Raw genomic sequence first — 19936 nt, 5'->3', positions numbered from 1 at the left:
CCTTCCCGTCAGTGATGTAACCGTCAGGAAGAGGGCTGTCCGCCGTCCCCGGACTGCCCAGAGCTCACAACGCAGGCCAAGCCTCGCCCTGGGTCACCTCCTTGTGCCCTCACCTCTTCCCTGCTCCCCTCCCCACAGGCAGGAGGGTTGCGAGCAGAGAGAACACGGTGCTGAGGAGGGCTCAAGTTGGAGAGGGAGGGAGTGGCTTGCACGAGCTCAGCTGGAAAGACAGGGCACAGGCACTTGGCGCCGGGACTTGAGAGTGCGCCCAAGCTTCCCCTTAGTGTTGCTTGAGCCATGGGAACTCTGCCAGGTGCTTTGCTGACCAGCCTGTCCATCTCCGCAGTCTGAGGACTCACAGAGGTCTGGTTTTCCTCCATCCCTTACCTGTGAGTTTCTCAGCTTTCAGTGCAAGTGGAATGGGATGGAAATGCAAAGAATAATTTCCAAAATGCCATGGCCACATAAGAAAATGTAACAGATTAAATGTGACCAATCAACAAACGGGGAGAAGATGAGGGTAAAAGAACAGAAGGAGGTGGCTCACCATGGCTCACTAGGCTAATCCTCCACCTACGGCACCGGTACCCCGGGTTCTAGTCCCGGTTGGGGTGCCAGGTTCTAGTCCCTGTTGCTCCTCTTCCAGTCCAGCTCTCTGCTGTGGCCAGGGAGTGCAGTAGAGGATGGCCCAAGTACTTGGGCCCTGCACCCACATGGGAGACCAGGAGAAGCACCTGGCTCCTGCCATCGGATCAGCGCGGTGCACCGGCCACAGCGGCCATTGGAGGGTGAACCAACGGCAAAGGAAGACCCTTCTCTCTGTCTCTCTCTCTCACTGTCCACTCTGCCTGTCAAAAAAAAAAAATAAATAAAGCAGGTGGGCGAGAGGCAGCTGATTCGTGGAGCCGACCCACGGGCTAACCTCTGGACCAGCGTGAAGGAAGCCACAGAGTCTGTCCCCTTTGCAAGGCAGAACTTCCCGAAGGCTCTAGGGCTGGGAGGCCCGGACGTCTCTGGAAATGAGGGCAAAAGAAGAGCCCAAAGTAGAAGCACTGATTGCAGAGGGGTGGAGAGTCGACGCTGTGGTGTATGGGCTAAGCCTCCACCTGAGGCGCCGGCATCCCACACTGAGCACCAGTCCACTGTGGGGGCCATCTGGGGAGTGAACCAGCAGGTGGATCTCTGTCTCCCTCTCTCTGTCTGTAACTCTGCCTCTCAAATCAATCAATAAGTAAAATCTCTCTAAAAAAAAAAAAGCATTTGGAGGGCAGACATTTGGCCTGATGGTTAAGACGCTGGTTAAGGCCTGGCATTGTGGCATAGAGCTTAAGCCCCTGCTTGCAATGTCAGCATCCCGCTATTGGAGCGCCCGGTCCAGTCCCAGCTGCTCTGCTTCCCCCAATGCACTGGGAAAGCAGCAGAAGATGGCCCAGTACTTGGGCCCCTGCACCCACGTGGGAGACCAGGATGGAGTCCTGGGCCTGGCCCAGCCCCTGTTGCAGCCATTGGGAATGTAATCCAGTGGCTCTCTCTCTCTCTCTCTCTCTCTCTCTCTCTCTGTGTGTGTGTGTGTGTGTGTGTCCACACCTCTGTCTGTCTCTCTCTCTTTTACCCACATACATAAATCTTCAGAAGGATGCTGGTTAAGATGCTCATATCCGTCTCCGAGTGCCTGTTTCTGATGCCTGAGTGGCTCCTGACTACAGCTTCCTACTAATGCAGACCCCTGGGCGGTGCCGATGATGGTTCAAGTAGTTGGGTTCCTGCCTTCCATGGGAGATATATGTGTGAAAAGGGAAAGGGAGAGAGAGAGAGAGAGAGAGAGAGAGAGAGAGAGAGAGAGAAAGTGCTCCCAACCTCTGACTAACTCCCCAGTTGTCTTCACTGGCTGGGGAGGCAGGAACTCAATCCTGCCTCCCCAGCCAGTGAAGACAACTGGGGAGTTAGTCAGAGGTTGGGAGCACTTTCTCTCTCTCTCTCTCTCTCTCTCTCTCTCTCTCTCTCCCTTTCCCTTTTCACATATATAAACAGTTCTTTTTTTAACAAAAGATTTATCTATTTATGTATTTATTTACTTGAGAGGCAGTTATAGAGAGAGAGAAAGAGAAAGAGAGAGGTCTTTCATCCTCTGGTTCACTCCCCAAATGGCTGCAATGACCAGAGCTGGGCCAATCTGAAACAAGGAGCCAGGAGCTTCTTCCAGATCTCCCATGTGGGTGTAGGGGCCCAAGGACTTGGGCCATCCTCTGTTGCACATCAGCAGAGAGCTGGATCAGAAGAGGAGCAGCCAAGACATGCACTGGTGCCCATATAGGATGCCGGCGCCACAGGTGGAGGCTTAGCCTACTATGCCACAGCACCGGCCCCCTAAATAGTTATTTCTCTAAAGGCAGTTAGATCTCAGATCTCCTGAGCAGCCCACGCCGACAGGCAGCTGCCGTCCCTGCTCAGACGTGAACAGTGGAGTCTTGTGCTCTAGGAAGGAGCACAGAGAGGCGTTTCACACCAGGGAGCCTGGCCCGGGTCTTGGTGGGAGACCCCCACTGCAAACAGGAAGGTGAGGTCTAAGTTGGTGTGTGGACCATTTACGTAGCCTCCTCGGTCTGTGTCCACGTTTGCTCCCTGGCCCTAGCAGTCCAGCGTAGACTCTGGGGGGGGGGCAGGGAGGCACTCAATGTACACCTCGAAAGAAGATGGACAAGCTGATACTTCCGGGAGGAGAAAAACAGCCCAGAGTGAAACAACCCAGTGTCTGAATAGCAGGAGTTCTAGAAAGAGGAAACAGAGAAATGAAGGGGAAGGGGTCCTTAGAGAAATCCTCCGACTGCATTTCCCAGAATGGGTACTGACTGATATAACCACAGTTACCAGGGAGGTTCAGGAAGGCGTCTGTATTCATTTAAGTGCATATTTCAGATTAGTTTTGAAGTTTCAACAGCAAAGGAAAAGCTAAAATCACAAACAGAATATGACCGAGCCACACCATAAAGCCTTCTTCCAAGAACCAGAAAAGGGATGGAATGGACTCTAATGAAAGCTCCCTCTTCTGAGCAGGGCTGCTGGGCCTCTGCAGGGCAGACCTTGGCATGGTGGACGTGCTTAGGAAATGGGTTTGAGAGGAACCCAGGGATGCAGCGGGACGTCCATAGAGAGTGTCTGGCAGCCGACAAGGAGGAGCCCGTGTCTCTGAAGTATAGGGCGAGGCTCATCCGTAGGCAGTAGTGGACGTGGAGGATCTTGGGTCCTTATTCAAATGGCAGTGTTGGGGCAGTGGGGCGTCTGTGAAGGTTGGGGTGCTGAAGACTTGGCCATCAGAGCTCTGAGAGGGAAGTCACTGCAATAGCACAGGCGGGAGTGGGAGACAGAAAGAGTGTTTGGATGGGCTCTTGTCCTGACATCAGATGAGGCCAAGAGAATGCCTGCCGAGCTGGGGCAAGGGGGTGGAGACCTTGGAGAGCGCCTGGGGGGTGGAGTCTTGCGATCGGACTCCCTGCCCCGCTGGCTGGTGCAGCCGCAGGTGATAGCAGAGGGCATTGGAACATCACGTTGAGAGCAGGCTGGGCTTCTGTTGTTTATCATTTTTGCCTCCCGAGATAATGAGTGATGGGAAGCCCGGCTCTGAGAAGCAATGGGGAATTGATTTAAAGTTTGATTTAATTTAGAGTAAAAGCTTGGGACTGGGAGGAGGGGATGAGATGGATGGGAAAGCAGATGCACTTCTGGGAGGGAACATGAATGCTGGGCAACCAGAAATCAGAGATCTTGAAAAAGAGCTCAGCCCAGGGAGAGAAGGGAGGCCGTTTGACCCCACAGCGTGAAGGTCCCAGAGAATGTTCCAGATCAACCAATTCTGTTTTCCTGGGCCTGGTGTTCATCAGACCAGCATGCCCACAAAGGCCCTGTGGTGCTATCCCTTGGGTCCTTGCTATGGTGGAGACGCCTGGATTGTCCCCTGTTTTCGGATGAGGGAACTAGGTAAGGGGCTACCTGCTGTCAGGCCGCAGCTAATGGGTTCCCTCTGATAGCACAGACGCCGAGTCCAGTGGGCCTGCCAGGAAGCAGCTGTGTGCCGGGACGCGGCCTGTCCTGGCGTTCGCCGTGCTGGGCTCTATCCCCCACGGCCCTCGCTGCGCTCGCTAGCGTGCAGTTCTGACACTGTCATCCCGGGCTCACAGCTCCCATTCAGGCTCACAGCTTCATTCAGGCGGGGCTGCTGTCTATCTCCTCACTGCTCTTCTCCCTTCTCCCTTCTGCCCGACACAGGCAGATGCCCAGTGGTGTCTGATGCTTACATGAATAACTGAATGAGTGAAGAAGTCATTGAACAGGATGAATGAGTGGGTGCCCTGAGCCAGCCTTGTGCTGGATCCTTGGGAGAAAAGCATTTGACTGTGTGTGTTAGGTGCCTGAGGGCTCCTTCCTCATCACAGTGTAAGCGCATCAAGGTCAGGATTTTGTCTGTCTGGTTTATCTCTGTGTCTCGGTGTCCGGGACAGCGCCTGACTTGTCACAGATGCTCAACAAACACTTGTTGAATGAACATGTGCGATCACCTTTGAGCCTCATAGCTCCCCCACAAAGGCAGGTGCAATGAATTCCCATTGTACAGGTGGGGAAAATGAGGCCCAGAAAGGTGTACAGACAGACTGCAGGCTGCCGTGGGGAGAATCGGAGCGCCTGGGCTGAGTCCTGTCTGTCCCCGTTTGGATCTACAGGCTGTAGACGCGGGCAGTGAGCTCTGTGATGCTCTGGCGCTCCAGCCACGCTAAGCATCAGACTCATGGGAGTTGCTGTGGTCGGTGGTGTTGTCAGCGCCACCTAAGCACTCAGAGACAAGATTCCTGCGACCCTGAGGACAGGCTTTGAAATGAAGACCTCCAAGAAGCAAGAGAAAGCTTCTGCCACGAAACCTGCGAAGCCCTGAGGCCAGCCCCGCAGAGCGTCCCCCATTGCTTTTTCTCATTAGAACCCCAGACCTAGGCCGGTGCCACGGCTCAATAAGCTAATCCTCCACCTGCGGTGCCGGCACACCGGGTTCCAGTCCCGGTCGGGGCGCCGGATTCTGTCCCGGTTGTCCCTCTTCCAGGCCAGCTCTCTGCTGTGGCCAGGGAGTGCAGTGGAGGATGGCCCAAGTGCTTGGGCCCTGCACCCACATGGGAGACCAGGAGAAGCACCTGGCTCCTGGCTTCAGATCAGCGTGGTGCGCTGGCTGCAGTGCGCTGGCCACAGCAGCCATTGGAGGGTGAACCAACGGTAAAGGAAGACCTTTCCCTCTGTCTCTGTCTCTCTCACTGTCTACTCTGCCTGTCAACAACAACAACAAAAAAAGACCTAATCAAATCCGGGGGGCCAGCCTGGTGCCTGAACCTCCACAAGACGTTTTGCAGAGTCCTGCATGATGTGAAAAACCTGGCAGATTTCTGGACTCTGGCCTCTGCCTGCTTGCTAGCTAACCGTCAGAGAAGGTGTTTCACGCTCTGAGCCACATTCCCTTCTTGCAAGATGAGAACTGCGCCCAGTGAATACTGAGCAAGTGCATCTGAGAAGTCTAGTGCAGGCAGCGTGGCTCTGACCTTGCCTTCGTGGGTTTGATTGACAGCTTGAATAAACTTGAAAGTTACCCACTGTGCGTTAGGAGGCAGGCTCTGTTCTAAGTGCTTTGCACGCATTAATTTGTTTTCATTCTCGCAGCAGTACGTGGTAGATGGTCTCCAAAGAGGAGCGCCACCCAGTCCTCCCTCTCGGCGCACGCAGTCCTTCTCCCGACAAGTGGAGTCTGTTTTCCCTCCTCTTGAGTCTGAGCCGCGCTTCTGAGTGCTAGAATGAGACAGCAGTTGTACAAGTTCCATCAGCTCCTGAGAGATGGAGCAGCAGCTCTGGACAGCTACTGCTGGGCTACCAGGATGCTTGCACGAGCCACAGAGTGATAAGGAAGCATGCAAAGGTGGGGGTAGGGAAGCAGAAAGACCACGTGTCCCAGACACACGACTTAGGCCTTCTTGGACCTCCCAGCCCAGCCCAGCCCAGCCGCCGACTGAATGCAGCTGTGTGAGTGACAGCTGTGTGGAGCGGACCTGCCCGCTGAGCCCTGCTGCAGAATCCCTGAGAGCTAACAGCTCACTGCTTTGCAAGCGCTGAGTCCTGGGCCTCGTCATGCAGTGGTGGCTGACAGAGACAGTTCAGCAGTACGTGTGATCACCACCTTCCAGTTAGGAGACCGAGGCACAGAGAGGGCAAGTGACTTGCCTGAGATCACCAGGAGCTGATAAGTGCGAGGGCCAGAATCCAAAAAGGCAGAGTGACAGAGCGGGAGCAAGAGAGAGAGATTCCACCCGTGGTTCACTCCCCAAATGGCTGCATCAGCCAGAGCTGGGCCAGGCCAAGGCCAGGAGCCACCAACTCCATCCTTGGTCTCCCACGTAGGTGGCAGGGGCCAAGCATGTTGAGCCATCCTCCACTGCTTTCCCAGGTGCATTAGCAGGGGGCTGGATCGGAAGTGGAACAGCCAGGATTTGATCCGGGGCTCAGATACCAGATGCCTGCGTTGCAGATGTTGGCTTTAACCTGCAGCACCACAATGCTGACCCCGCCGCCTGAATTCTCTTGCACTCACCCAGAGCGTACTGCCACCAAGTAGTTCACGGCTACCTTCTAAAAACGACTTCTGAGCTTCCTGCATTGTCTCCGGTTGTTTGTGCAAATGTCATGAGCTTCTCTCTGGGTCTGCTCATTTAAGTCAGATCTGATATTAGCTTACAGGACTTAAGTGCCTCCCACTTACTATCAATCAACCCTGCAGCTTTCAGTCAAGCCCAGTTAATATTCAGTGCTAGCTGGTGGACTGACTGGTAAATTACGAGTTTTGTCTATTACTAGGCAGAAAAATGAATCAGATGACATGAAGGCAGCATAGGAAACATATTTTATTCATTGTTGAGAAGAGCATAGCTTACTTTTCATTATGTTCTGGGCATGCATTTTGGATCCTTAATGCACTGGTAGAATATGAGTGACAGTTGATCAGCATAATGAAACTCACTCGGATGGCCTGCTGCAGGACTGCTGCCTGGCCAGGGCCCCCAGGGCGATGGGGACATTTCCTGAATGGACGGCAGCCTTTGGAAAAGACGGGGACGGAGATGTGCATCCTCGGCAAATGTAGCAGGTGCACGGCGGGTCAGCCTGGCGCAGCCATTTTTGCAAAAGCATCTGTTTCATGTCTCCCAGCCTTGCCCTTTCTCAACTCAAATAGCACAACAGCCTTCCCCAGAGGCACCATGAACCCCTGGGCGTTGCAGGGTCTCACAGAAATGACAGAACCAGGCTGCTTTCAGCCAAGGGAAGCCTTCTCCAAAGGTACAAGGGTATTACAAAAAGTTTGTGAGAAAATGGCGTGCAAAGTATGAGTTTTCGTTTTTCATGCAAAAAATTTTTTCAGAATACATGGAAAATGCTTATAAAAATAATGCATGGATTTCAGATTTTTTAAACTATTTATTTATTTATTTATTTAAGATGGGGAGAGAGAGAGAGAGAGAGAGCGAGCTCCCATTCACTGCTTCACAACCCAAATGCCTGCAATGGCCGGGGATGGGCCAGGGCTGAAGCTGGAAGCCAAAAACTCAATCCAGGTCCCCTACCAGGGTGGCAGGAAGCAGTCACTTGAGCCGTCACCGCTGCCTCCCAGGGTCTGCATTAACAGGAAGCTGGAATCAGGAATGAGAGCTGGAGGTCAAACCCAGGCAGTTCGATGTGGGATGCAGGCGTCTTGCACCAAAATAAGCTCATTCGTTTCATTCCATGGTCATGGAGTTTTCCAAGTGTCTTGCTCTATGCTGAGCAAAAAGAAACCTTCTGGGTCGGCACAGGCTGCTCTGCCCCCAGGCCAGAACATTCTCAGCTGGAGGCGGGTGGCTGGAAACACTGGCAGCCCAGAAAACATGGCAGGGACCACAACACGGAAGAGCAGGCCCGGTGCTCTAGCCCAGGGCAGTGGAGAGACCTTGTGTCCCCGCTGACATCTCATGGTGTGGGGCTGGATCCGAGCAGCCCCTGCCAAGGGCTCCCAGTTCTGAAGGAGCTGCAGATGGTTCCAAACCCGTCAGGCAGGCTCTGAAGCGCCGAGGGCAGGGTGAGCACCGAGGCGGGGCAGAAATCCACACCAACGTCCATTCAAGTCCTGGATCAGAGAAAATGCCAGAAGGGGCCATTTCTTTCCAGGGAAGCTTGGGGCAGCCCTCTAATGGCTACTTCCCTCCTGGTTCCCACATCAGCCTCAACTGCAGGGTTGGCTGCAGCCACCGAATATCAGAGGGGTTAGGTTCATCTGTGTCTCCCCTTTAACCCCTCCACATGGAACACCAGGCAATTGGCTCACCCCCTGGACCAGGGAGCCACGGAGGCAGGGGTAACTTTCACTCTCCCAAGACCTCACACTGCACAGGGCAGGTCCTTTGCAGTAAAGGCCAGAACCAGTCCCCCGGCCAGGCTACTTGGTACCTCTGCCCCTCAGAGCCAGACAGCATCCCTCCCGTCAGCCCAGGTCCCCACGTGCTTGTGGTAGGTAGGTGGCTGACCCCTGGTGGCCGTTGCTTCCTAGCGTCCAGTCAGAGGAACAGGGGAATGATCATGACTGAACTTTCCCTTCGTCTACATTGGCAAGACCCCCACTGGACGCCTGAAGCCACAGACTGCATTTCACTCCTATGCACACATACTGATGATAAAGTTTAATTTACAAATTAGGCACCACAAGAATTTAACAACAGCTAATGATCAAATAGAACAAGTATAACTGAAAGTTAGCAGTTTGGGACCATTACCTCTAAAATAAGGGTTTCTTGGATATAAGCCTCATGATTTGGTGACAGCCAGTGTGATAAGTGAGATGGCTCCCGAGTGACTAATGGGCTGGTAGTGTATACAGCGTGGATACACTGCATACAGAGATGACTGACATCCTAGGTAGCACAGAGCGGGATGGCATGAGATCTCATCATGCTACCCACACAGTGGTATACAATTTAAAACATATGGATTGTTATTTCTGGAATTTTCCATTTCATATTTTCAGGGTATACTTGAATTCTGGTGGCTGAAGCTACAAAAAGCTAAACTTCGGACAAGAGAAGATGGATGTATTATTAAATGGCTTTGCCAATATAATAACATGTAATAGTTATATGATTTTAAAACTTAAAAAAATTATGTTATTTATTTGAAAGGCAGAGTGGCAGAGAGAGAGAGAGATAGAGAGAGAGAGAGAGCTTCCAACTGCTGGGTCACTCCCCAAATGGCCACAACAGCCAAGACGGGGCCAGGCCAAGGCCAGGAGCCAGGACTCCATCCAGGTCTCCCACATGGGCGGTAGCGACTCAAGCACTTGAGCCATCATCCGCTGCCTCCAGGCGCCTTCGCAGAGAGCTGGCCCAGAAGCACAGAGCAGCCAGGGCGCCAGCCAGCACTCTGAACCGGGGTGTGGACATTGCAAGAGGCAGCCTAACCTGCTGGCCACATGCCTGCCCTGCCACGTGGTGTTGATGTGGTGAAGTTTACACATCACCATCTTCCTACTCGTTTTCCATTTTCCCCACATGTTACCTTTCTCCTCTTATTTTTTTGCCTTATTTTGGATCAGTTGAAAACTTTTATGATTCAATTTTATCACATTTGCTTTACCTTCAGGTTTGGTATTTTGTTATTTTAGTGGTTGTTTTATAGTATACAACTTTAATTTCTTATGGTCTATCATCAAATGATATTATGCTAGCTCCTGTATGGCGTAAGGAACTTATAACAATTTTCTTTTCATTTTAGTGTTCCTTTGTGCTATTGTTATCAAATATATTGCTTTTATCTGCACTTTAGGCCTCACTCTAGCCTCCTGTCCTTTTCAATTAGTTATTTTTGAAGACTTAAATAACTTAAAAACCTTATATTATATTCATATAGTTACCATTTCCTATAACCTTTATTCCTTTGGATAGACCCTCAATTTCATCCAACATCATCTTTCCTTTTTTTAAAGATTTATTATATTTATTTGAAAGGCAGAGTTACAGAGAGGCAGAGGCAGAGAGAGAGAGAGGTCTTCCATCTGCTGGTTCACTCCCCAAGTTGGCTGCAATGGCCAGAGCTTCTGCCCGTCTGAAGCCAGATGCCAGGAGCTTCTTCTGCATCTCCCACGCAGGTGCAGGGGCCAAAGGACTTGGGCCATCTTCTACTGCTTTCCTAGGCCATAGTAGAGAGCTGGATTAGAAGTGGAGCAGCCTGCACTGGAACCAGCACCCATATGGGATGCCGGCACTGCAGGCGGTGGCTTTACGCGCTACGCCACAGCGTCAGCCCCCTCATCTTTCCTTCGGACTGGTTATCTCTCTCTTTTTTTTTTTTTTTTTTTTTTTTTGACAGGCAGAGTGGACAGTGAGAGAGAGAGAGACAGAGAGAAAGGGCTTCCTTTGCCGTTGGTTCACCCTCCAATGGCCGCTGTGGCCGGTGCACCGCGCTGACCTAATGGCAGGAGCCAGGTGCTTCTCCTGGTCTCCCATGGGGTGCAGGGCCCAAGCACTTGGGCCATCCTCCACTGCACTCCCTGGCCACAGCAGAGAGCTGGCCTGGAAGAGGGGCAACCAGGACAGAATCCGGCGCCCTGACCGGGACTAGAACCCGGTGTGCCGGCGCCACAAGGCGGAGGATTAGCCTAGTGAGCTGCGGCGCCGGCCTCACTACTAATATATATATGACACACTGTTCCTGCAGCTCCTCTTCGGGGTATTCCTGCTACGGCTTGGATATGGCTGGGTACGATTTGACCCCAAAGGGTCACGTACTGGAAGCCGGGTCCCTGGTGTGATGATGCTGGGGTGGTGGGAGTTTCAGAGGTGCAGCCTCCCAGGAGCTTAGTGCATCACTGGACGCTGCTCTAGGAGGCGTTGATGCTGCGCTTGCGGAGTTCGTTCGCGTGAAAGCCAGTGGTTACAGAGTGTGACCACCCCCGAGTGCCCCGGCTTCCTACCCCTACCTGCGATCTCTCCTTCTTGTCTGTGTTCCCGCTGTGGTGCCATCTGCCACGCTGTGATGTAACCAAGGGCAGGAAGGTCTCTTAACAGAGCAGGTGGATGCTGGGGCCGTGAACTTGAATCTGCAGAACTGCAGGCTACGTAGACCTCTTTTCTTGATAAAGTGCCCAGCCTCAGGCATTTTGTTATAGCAACAGAAAGTCGACCCAGGCAGTGTCCCACCTATTCCCAGGAGATTGGTTCTCTGAGCAAAGGATTTTATGGAGCTTGTGGCCCAGGGTTCTACCTACTGCCCACAGGTCTCCTTGGGGAGCTCAGATGGGCACGTTCACAAAAATTGGGCAGAGAGTTATGGTGGAGACTGCAGCATCCCAGAGAGTGAGCCCTGCTGGGCACAGACAGGCACGTGCTCTGCCTATTAGTCACTGACACCGATGAGTTGCATCGGTTCAGAGCCGGAGATGAATTAAGTCAGCTACAGCCATTTCCGAAAAGCTTAGCTATGCAGCACTGAGCAAATCCCCAACCAGGGCAAATGTGCAGGAACTCAGTTGCATGAGGCGGGGGAAGGGACCTGGCCTCTGTGAGAACCTGTGGGGGCCTGAAGTCTACAGACCCTTTCTGTTCACGGGTACCTGTTGGCCAGCTGTGTGCCTGGTCCCTTCCCAGGTTGCAGACCCTCGAGCCCTGGACTGGCACCACAGTGAGAAGGCCGGCCCCCTCCAAGGTGCAGACACTCAGTTTGGTATCGCCAGGGAAATCCCAGGATCCCTATGGCCAAGGCACTGGCATTTTTTTTAATAAAAATTATCTATTTATTTATTTGGAAGGTAGAGTTACAAAGAGAGAGAGAGAGAGAGAGAGAGCGCTTAGGAGAGATAGAGATCTAGCCTCAATGGCTGGGGCTGGGCCAGACTAAAGCCAGAAGCCAAGAACTTCTTCCGGGTCTCCTACGTGGGTGACTTGGGCCATCATCTGCTGCTTTCCCAGGTGCATTAGCAGGGCGCCGGATCAGAAGTAGAGCGGCGGGGGCTCGAACCGCTGCTCATGTGGAATGCCAGCTTTGTCACAATGCTGGCCCCCCGCCAAGGCACCATTTGAGGAGCTAGAAGCAGGCACTCAATGCCCTGTGACCTGCCTTTGTCCAAAACACAGAATCTCAGCCAAGACCCCGAGGCCACTGGGGCAGATGTCAACTGATTTCACACTCATGGTTGGCTCGTGGAGTAGCTCCCCCATTTTACAGATGAGAAAACTGAGGTTGTAGGTTCATGAAAAAGGTACCTCCCTGGGCTGCCTCCTCTCAGTGCCCCCAGACCAGTGTCTTCCTTTGGGCCTGCAGCATCAGGAAACTGGCTAGAAATCTGATACTCCAGGACAAGGCTCGGCAGGAGCCTCTGGGATCAAAGCCATACCCTTGACCTGTGAGGGGGGAGGGGACCCAGGCAGCTGAGGACCAGTACCAGAAACCCCTTGGCAGTGGTGGGGAGCCACATGGGATTCACCCGAGAGGTGGGCAGAGGCTGCAAAGCCACAGCCTGACTCTGGACTGGAGCTCTTTGCAAACACTGTTAGCTGGTGGCTGCCGTCACCGATGTGGGGACACACAGGGGCAGCAGAGGGCTCCAGCATCAGATTCCTGGGCCCACACCCCAGCCAGCCCTCGCCAGCCATGCGGCCCAGGAGCCACTCGTCTCCATCAGCTGTTCCAGGAAGATGGGAGTAGCAGTGCTCGCCCTGGGTGACCTCTGGATTGATTCCAGACGAGGCTAAGAGCCAGGAATACAGTACCAGGTCGGCAAGCAGGAACTTTCCCGGGTAGCTGGAGTAGAAAGCAATGTCCATGCCAATGCTATTACTCCCACTGTATGGAAGACAGACCTTGAGGCCCAGGAGGAAGCAAAGTGGCCACAATTAAAGAGACTCGGCTCCTGAGACAGCAAGCCCCTGCAACTATCCCCGTAGCCAGGGATGGACCCCACCCACATGCTCCCACCTCCGAGGGCTGCAGGCCTAATTCATGCCTGGGAACTGCAGGTTCCCTAGCAAGAAAGTGCCCGCTAATCCAGTACGACAGTTAGCAGCTGGCTGTCTGCTTTGTGGATGTCGTTTCTCGTAAAGCCGGCATCGGAGGGTAAGCATGCTCTCCGGCCTTCACGTTGCTCCAGTGGACAAAGGCATCTTGGCGTGGCTCTGGTGGCAGCCCCCGTGGAGTGTGAGGAGAGGAGCACGGCTGTGAGTGCACACAGGAGGGGGCTGGAGGCAACCTGGCTGGAGCAGGTGCCTGGGCCCTCACCTGGGTAAATGCAGACACAGATGTGCGCCTCCCTGGGTGGAGCCCTGACACAGTCATCGCAGAGGGGTGCTTAGCACACATAGTTCTCTCTTTGTCCCAAGCCCTGCTCTCGCTGTTTCTCAAGCACTAATTCTTTTTCCTTTTTTTTTTTAAAGAGGTATTTATTTGAAAGTCAGAGTTACAGAGAGAGAGAAAGAGACCAATAGGGAGAGAGAGAGAGAGAGATCTTCCAGGCCTCCCACCTTCCACTGTTTTTTTTTTTTTTTTTTTTTTTTTTTTTTTGGTCAGGCACATTAGCAGGGAGAGCAGGGAGCTGGATTGGAAATGGAGCAGCGGGGACTTGAACTGGCACACACATGGGCTGCTAGCAATTCAGGCAGCAGCTTTATCCACTTTGCCACAGTGCCAGCCCCCCAAGTACCAATTTTTATAGTGCTTGTAAAAGCCCCACGGAGGGCTGGCGCTGTGGCTCACTTGGCTAATCCTCTGCCTGTGGCGCCGGCACCCCGGGGTTCTAGTCCCGGTTGCGGTTGCTCCTCTTCCAGTCCAGATCTTTGCTGTGGCCCCGGAAGGGCAGTGGAGGATGGCCCAGGTGCTTGGGTCCCTGCACCCACATGGGAGGAAGCACCCAACTCCTGGCTTCGGATCAGCGAAGCGCTGGCCGTAGCAGCTATTAGGAGAGTGAACCAATGGAAGGAAGACCTTTGTCTCTGTCTCTCTCTCACTGTCTATAACTCTACCTATCAAATAAAAAAAAAAGCCCCACAGAATACTATTATTCTTTCTGTTTCACAGATAAGGAAATGGAATATTGAAAATTAAGTGATTTATCTATAGCTGAACCGGAATTTGAACGCAGGCCGTTGGCTGCTGGGATGGAGTTGATGACAGGCTTCCTAGGGTAGGCACTGCGGTGCAGTGGGTTAAGCTGCTCATGATGGAGCACTGGTTCTGGTCCTAGCTGCTCCACTTCCAATTCAGTTCCCTGCTAATGAGCCTGGGAGGCAGCAGATGATGGCTCAAGGGTGGGTCCCTGGCACCCATGTGGGCGACTCGAATAGAGCTCCTGGCTCCTGGCTTCAGCCTGGCCCAGCCCCCACTGTTGCAGCCATTTGTGGAGTGAACCAGAGGATAGAAGATCTCTCTCTCTCCTGCTCTCTCTCTCTCTCTCTTTCCTGCTCTCTCTCACTCTCTGTCACTCTGGTCTTCAAATAAATAAACCTTTTTAAAAAATAACGGGCTTCCTTTGGCGGGAACCGAAATGAGTAGTCAAGCCATCCGCAGTTTGAGTTGAGTAAAGCTGAGCCTGAAGGGATTGGAGCAAGGCCAAGCAGAGGTCAGAGTCAGGACTGCAGACGGAGGAGGGGACAGAGGAAGTCCTGCCTGGCCTATGGGTCAGCAAGGCAGTCGTGAGTAACACCGGCTGGGAGCCAGGCTCGTGGCCCTCCCGGGAAGCGAGAGTTACTGTCCCCTTGTACGGCCATAGCAACTGGGGTCCCCAAAGTGCAGGCTGGGGACTCAGGCCCATCCACACCCCCACACTCTTCATTGCACAGACCTGGGCGGACATTTTTCTTGTCATTACTCCCTAAACAACATGGTTAACTGTTCGCATTGTATCAAGTATTGCAAGTAGCCTGGAGGTGATTTAAAGCCTACGGGAGATGTGCTTAGGTTACCTGCAAATACCCCAGCAGTTTGTAGAAGAGAATGGAGCACCCTTGGATTTTGTATCCTCGGGGCCTGGGGTGTGGGGCTGGGGTCCTGGGATCCACCCCTGAGTGGTGACTGTCCCCGTGTGTATCGCTGTCTAGGCTGGCACCTCATGCATGGCAGCTGACTCCATCTAGAAGAGCTAGACTCACATGTCTGTGACACACAGGGCCCCATGTCACCCCTCTGTCCCCCTGACACTCGAAAGCCCACCTGGCCAGAGGGAAGGCAGGTGGACACCCCAGACCGGGCAGGACTTGCCTTCCGTGCCTTATGCCAGACAGTCCTGGCCTGCTGTATGCCTACCCCACTGCACCTGGGAGCCTGCCCCTCTGCCGTGCAGGGGTCCTTCCCCAGCCGTCTCATGCCCTCTGTGTTTATGTCTACTTCCATTTCAGGGATTTATTTCCCTACAAGGGACCCAGGTGACGGAACTTCTTCCTGGCCCCGAGGACCCAGGAAAACACCTCTTCGAGATCAGCCCAGGTAGGAGTGAGCACCTTTGAGCTCTGTGCTGGGGGGTGGAGGTTGGAGGGGGGGGGCCGGTGGGCGGGTCACTGTCTTCCATCCTGCAGGAGTGCCAGTGCTGGCTCCAAGCACAACCCAGAAACGGGGGCCAAGCTTGGCGGATACGAAAAATTGGGAGATGGGGGTGCTTTTAAAAACTGGTCACCTGGATAATTCACTTGTGTTTGCAAGGAAAATCTGGATTTTCTAAAATCACAGTAAGCACAGGAGGAAAGCAGTCACCGCAGACATCATAACCAAACAGCACCTGGATGCACTCCCAAGTCCCGAGAAAAACGCCAGTGCCGATGCAGAACGCTGAAGCGGGCGGACGGCGAGTCCCAGACAGAGTTAGGATGTAGGGGAAGGAAGGGAAGTCATTTAGCCCAGAGAAGTGCGACCCTGTTGGCAGCTCGGAAGCACTTCTTTAAAGTTCCGAGCTCCCCCGTGGTGGCTGCTGAACTGGAGTTAAAGTGCCCGGCGGGTGAGCCCACCCACCTACAGCACAGCAGGGCCCCACCCCGCAGCCAGACAGGTGTCATTTAGCTTGGTGGCCCCAGAAGCGGAGCCTGAGGCAGGCATCTAGGCTGCTTAGTGGGAGATCTGGAAACCATGGGGAAGGGCACAGGGTGGGGGCCCGCCAGCAGCGGGTGCTAGCGAGCAGACGGCAGCGTGGATGCCCAGGTTCAGGTTCAAGGGGTGCTGCTGAGGCAGTGCAGGCCTCCGTGGTCTCAGCCGAGGAGTTGGGGGGCCTGGGAATAGACTCCTCAACCGCCCACCAGCCAGCCACTGAAAGCCACTCCCTGGAGAAGTAACTCTGGCATGTCTGGCCTGCCTGGCACACGGACCAAACTCCCCGAGGGCAGAGAAGGCCTTCAGGGACGGCTGAAGATGCCAGAGAGGAGGTTTGGCAGCCAGTGGCCAGAGCGTCCGGGCAGGGTGGGTGCAGCGGCTGGGAACCACGTGTGCTAGGTAGGGCCTTCCCGGACAGAGCAGTGTGGCCACTACAACCGTGCTGACCACCAAAGCATGGGGCAGCCCAGGCTCAGGCCAGCAAGCCAGGCTGTTGGGAGCAGCAGCGAGAGAATCCAGGCCTGGGGCGGGGCCTCGCCCGCCTTGCCCTGTCTGTGCCCTGTCTGTGATGGACATTGCAGAAGGCACAGGCTGAAGGGGACGCAGGAGCACACTGCCCAGCTGCGTGTCTCTGGGATTCCACTCTGGTCTTCCTTTATATCTGTTGCATGCTGAAAGTGCATATTTGACTGTGGAAACAGAGGGATGTGGAGAGGACAGTCTGCAGTGTCAGCATCCCATATGGGCATGGGTTCAAGACCAGACTGCTCCACTTCTTTTATTTTTTTGGTTAAGATTTATTACTTATTTGAAGAGTTACAGAGAGAGAGAGAGATCTTCCATTTGTTTGTTTACTCCCCAGATAGGCCAGGCCAAAGCCAGGAGCCAGGAGCTTCATCCAGGTCTCCCATGTGGTTGCAGGGGCCCAAGGACTTGGGCCATCTTCTGCTGCTTTCCCAGGATGTTAGCAGGGAGCTGGATTGGAAGTGGAGCAGCCGGGACTCGAACCAATGCCCACGTGGGATGCTGGCGTTGCAGGCAGCACCTTTACCCGCTACGCCACAGCACTGGCCCTGGGCTGGCTCCACTTTCAATCTAGTTCCCTGTTAATGTGTCTCAAAAGGCAGCAGAAGATGGCCCAAGTGCCTGGGCCTGTGCCACCCGTGTAGGAGACACAGCTGGAGTTCCAGGTGCCTGGTTCCAGCCTGGCCCAGCCCTGGCTATTGCAGCTATTTGGGGAGTGAACCAGATGGACGATTCTCTCTCTCTCTCTCTTTCTCATCCTCTCTCTTTGTCACTCTGCCTTTCAAATAAATAAATTTCGGATGTGAGGGCGATCTGGCTGCGACATCTGTCACCCCATTGATCGCCAGGGTTGATTCGGCTGATCTGGCTGGCTAGGCGGGTGTCCCCTTCCTCCCTCACCGCTCCATGTGCGTCCCTCCCGAAGCTGCGCGCTCGGTCGAAGAGGACGACCATCCCCGCTAGAGGAGGACCGGTCTTCGGTCAAGGGTATACGAGTAGCTGCGCTCCCCTGCTAGAACCTCCAAACAAGCTCTCAAATAAATAAATTTCTATGAAACAAAAAGAAATGAAGGGCAGCAGGGTGGGCAGGGCCCTTGTGGTCTGCAGGAGGAGGGGGCGGGGCATGTGGGGAGGGGATGGTGAGGCCAGGTTGGAACCGGAAGATGGAGGCCACCAGGCACCCAGCCATAGGTACCGCAGCGTAGTGAGCCTGTGCCCCAAGGACAGGACCGTCACCCTGCACATGCTCAGTACCTGGAGCAGCACCTTCTACAGGCGTTGTCTCTGACTCTGGGGCCGGGGAAGGGGAGACGTAGCCGTAACATGTTCATAGGTTCCCGGATGCTGTTGGGGACACCCTTGTGGCCACCACGTGCCTGCCCCGTGCTCCAACATCCCTCTAAGGTAGGCTGTATGTTCTCACCCGTTTTACAAGCACAGACACTGGGGATTCAGAATAAGCTCCTTGCCCGGGAACAAACAGCTGCATGGGGATGGCGCTCCCTCCTTGTCTTAGTCCGCCTTCCGTCGCGGTCACCGAATCCCACTGTTGGACGTTTTATTCGGCTGGCCAAATCGGAGGCTCGGAAGGCCAAGGCTGGGGGACTGCGTCCGGGGAGGGCCTTCTTGCAGGCGGGGACTCTGTCCTGCAGGGCGCCACACAGTGAGAGGGGCACAGCCAGGAGACAGCCGGCCTTGCTTTGGGAACAGACCCACCACCCTTGGGATGACCCATGAACCCAAAAGGCTCCAAAAGCGGAGCCTTCAAGGCCCGCTCACCTCCGAGTACCTCGCCATGAGGGTGGCGTTTCACGCTGAGTCTTGACGGGGACCACAGCAGGTGCAACCCAGCAGCCCCCAGGCCTGAGCCCATTCTAGCATCTTTCCCACCCTGCTGGGGTGGTCCCCGGGCTTGGCTCCTGGAAGGAAAGCTCTCAAGGCCCCGCCTCGCCCCAAACACAGCACCCGTGGCCTGGCGAAGTGCCAGGTTCCTGCAAAGCCCCGGGGCTGCCCACCTCTGCCCTCCTGCTTCCCATACGAAGCCGCCCCTGAGGGTCATGGGCAGGGCCTGCAGCTGCCCAGGGAGAGCAGGCCGGCGGTGGTCAGGGAGGAGTCTGGCCGCCTCCGAGGAGCGCAGGGCCAACTCTATCCCCTCCCTCCAGGGGCTCCAGATTCTAGATGCTTCCTATCAGCCCAGTCAAGGGCACCTGAGGCTAATGTCTGGTTCTGGCTGCAGCTGGTGCAGCTGCCCTCCCCTTCTGGCCCAGGAGGCAGTGGCCGGCCCAGAGAGGTCAAGGTGACTCTCCCAAAGTCAGGACAGTGGCTTTCGGTTAGAGCAGTTTGTGACAAACCCCAGCCGTGGGCCTCACTGAGGCTGAGGTGGGTCCCACCGTAAATCCCAGCAACATTCAATCGTAGGAAGTCAAGGGAGCCTTCTCACCAGCAACGCAGTAAACCGCAAGCACGTCACGGCGAGCTGCCTTGAGGGACCCTGAGGCCAGCAGGGCAGGGCTCTGCCCGTAAGGAGTCAGGGAACGTTTGCCTTGCTCCAGACGAGGCCAAAAGCTGGGTCCTAGCTTGAGGACAACGACCTGGGGTGTGGGGCCGGGCCTTGTGGCACAGCAGAATAAGCTGTCCCTTGGGACACTCACATCCCATACGGAGGCACTGGCCTGAGTCCCGGCTGTTCTACTTCTATCCAGCTCCCTGCTCATGCTCCAGGGAAGGCAGCAGACGGTGGCCCAAGTGCCTGGGTCCCTGCCACCCATGTGGGAGACCCCGACAGAGTTCCTGGCTCTTGGCTTCAGCCTGGCACAGACCCAGGTGTTGTGGCCATCTGGGGGGAGTGAACCAGCAGATGGAAGATTCTCTCTCTCTCTCTCTCTCTGCCTTTCAAATAAATCTCTTTTTAAATGACCCAGGACAGGAGTAAGAAAGACACCGAGGGGCCATGTGGGTATCTCCCTGCACCGGGCAAGGCCCGCCCCTGGGGAGATGTGCACAGGCCAAGCTGATCCAGGAGCTGGGTGGGGGAGAGGTGTGCCATGCAGCCGGGGGACCTGAGGGGCTCCTCCTCCAGTCCCAAGGCTCCTTGAGTGAGAGGCACCAGGAGCAGGGAGCTAAAGGAACAGAAGGAAACCTGACAGCCGAAGCCCAGGGTGCAGGCCTGGGGCCCCGGGAGTCAGCAGGAGGACAGGAGGGAGGGGGAGGTCTTACCGCCTCGGTGGGATGCAGGGTTCAGGCCTGCGGGGAGGCCAGGCGGGGCACACCCCACCACTGCAGCAGGTCCCTCTCTCCCCCTACC

The 19936-nt window shown here is 54.8% G+C and overlaps 1 protein-coding gene across 12 annotated transcripts in view; it reads left to right on the top strand.

Moving 5' to 3' along the window:
* Positions 1-19936, top strand: part of ARHGAP22 (Rho GTPase activating protein 22) — a 191336-nt gene that overhangs the window by 80104 nt on the left and 91296 nt on the right. For 10 of the 12 annotated variants that reach the window (XR_011382574.1, XR_007916083.2, XM_051837514.2 and 7 more), the window contains one exon: positions 15426-15513. Coding sequence is in view for 10 of the 12 variants with exons in the window: in XM_051837514.2 (XP_051693474.1) it covers positions 15426-15513 (88 nt within the window). In the remaining 2 variants the exon portion in view is untranslated. Of the gene's footprint in view, positions 1-15425; positions 15514-17965; positions 19933-19936 lie in introns of those variants that run through there. The other 2 variants (XM_051837526.2, XM_051837525.2) reach the window with 2 other exon arrangements.

The sequence above is a fragment of the Oryctolagus cuniculus genome, chromosome 15 (genome assembly GCF_964237555.1).
Source record: "Oryctolagus cuniculus chromosome 15, mOryCun1.1, whole genome shotgun sequence".
Lineage (NCBI taxonomy): Eukaryota > Metazoa > Chordata > Mammalia > Lagomorpha > Leporidae > Oryctolagus > Oryctolagus cuniculus.
The sequence above is the reverse complement of the archived record's forward strand: the minus strand, read 5'-3'. Positions and strand labels throughout refer to the sequence as shown.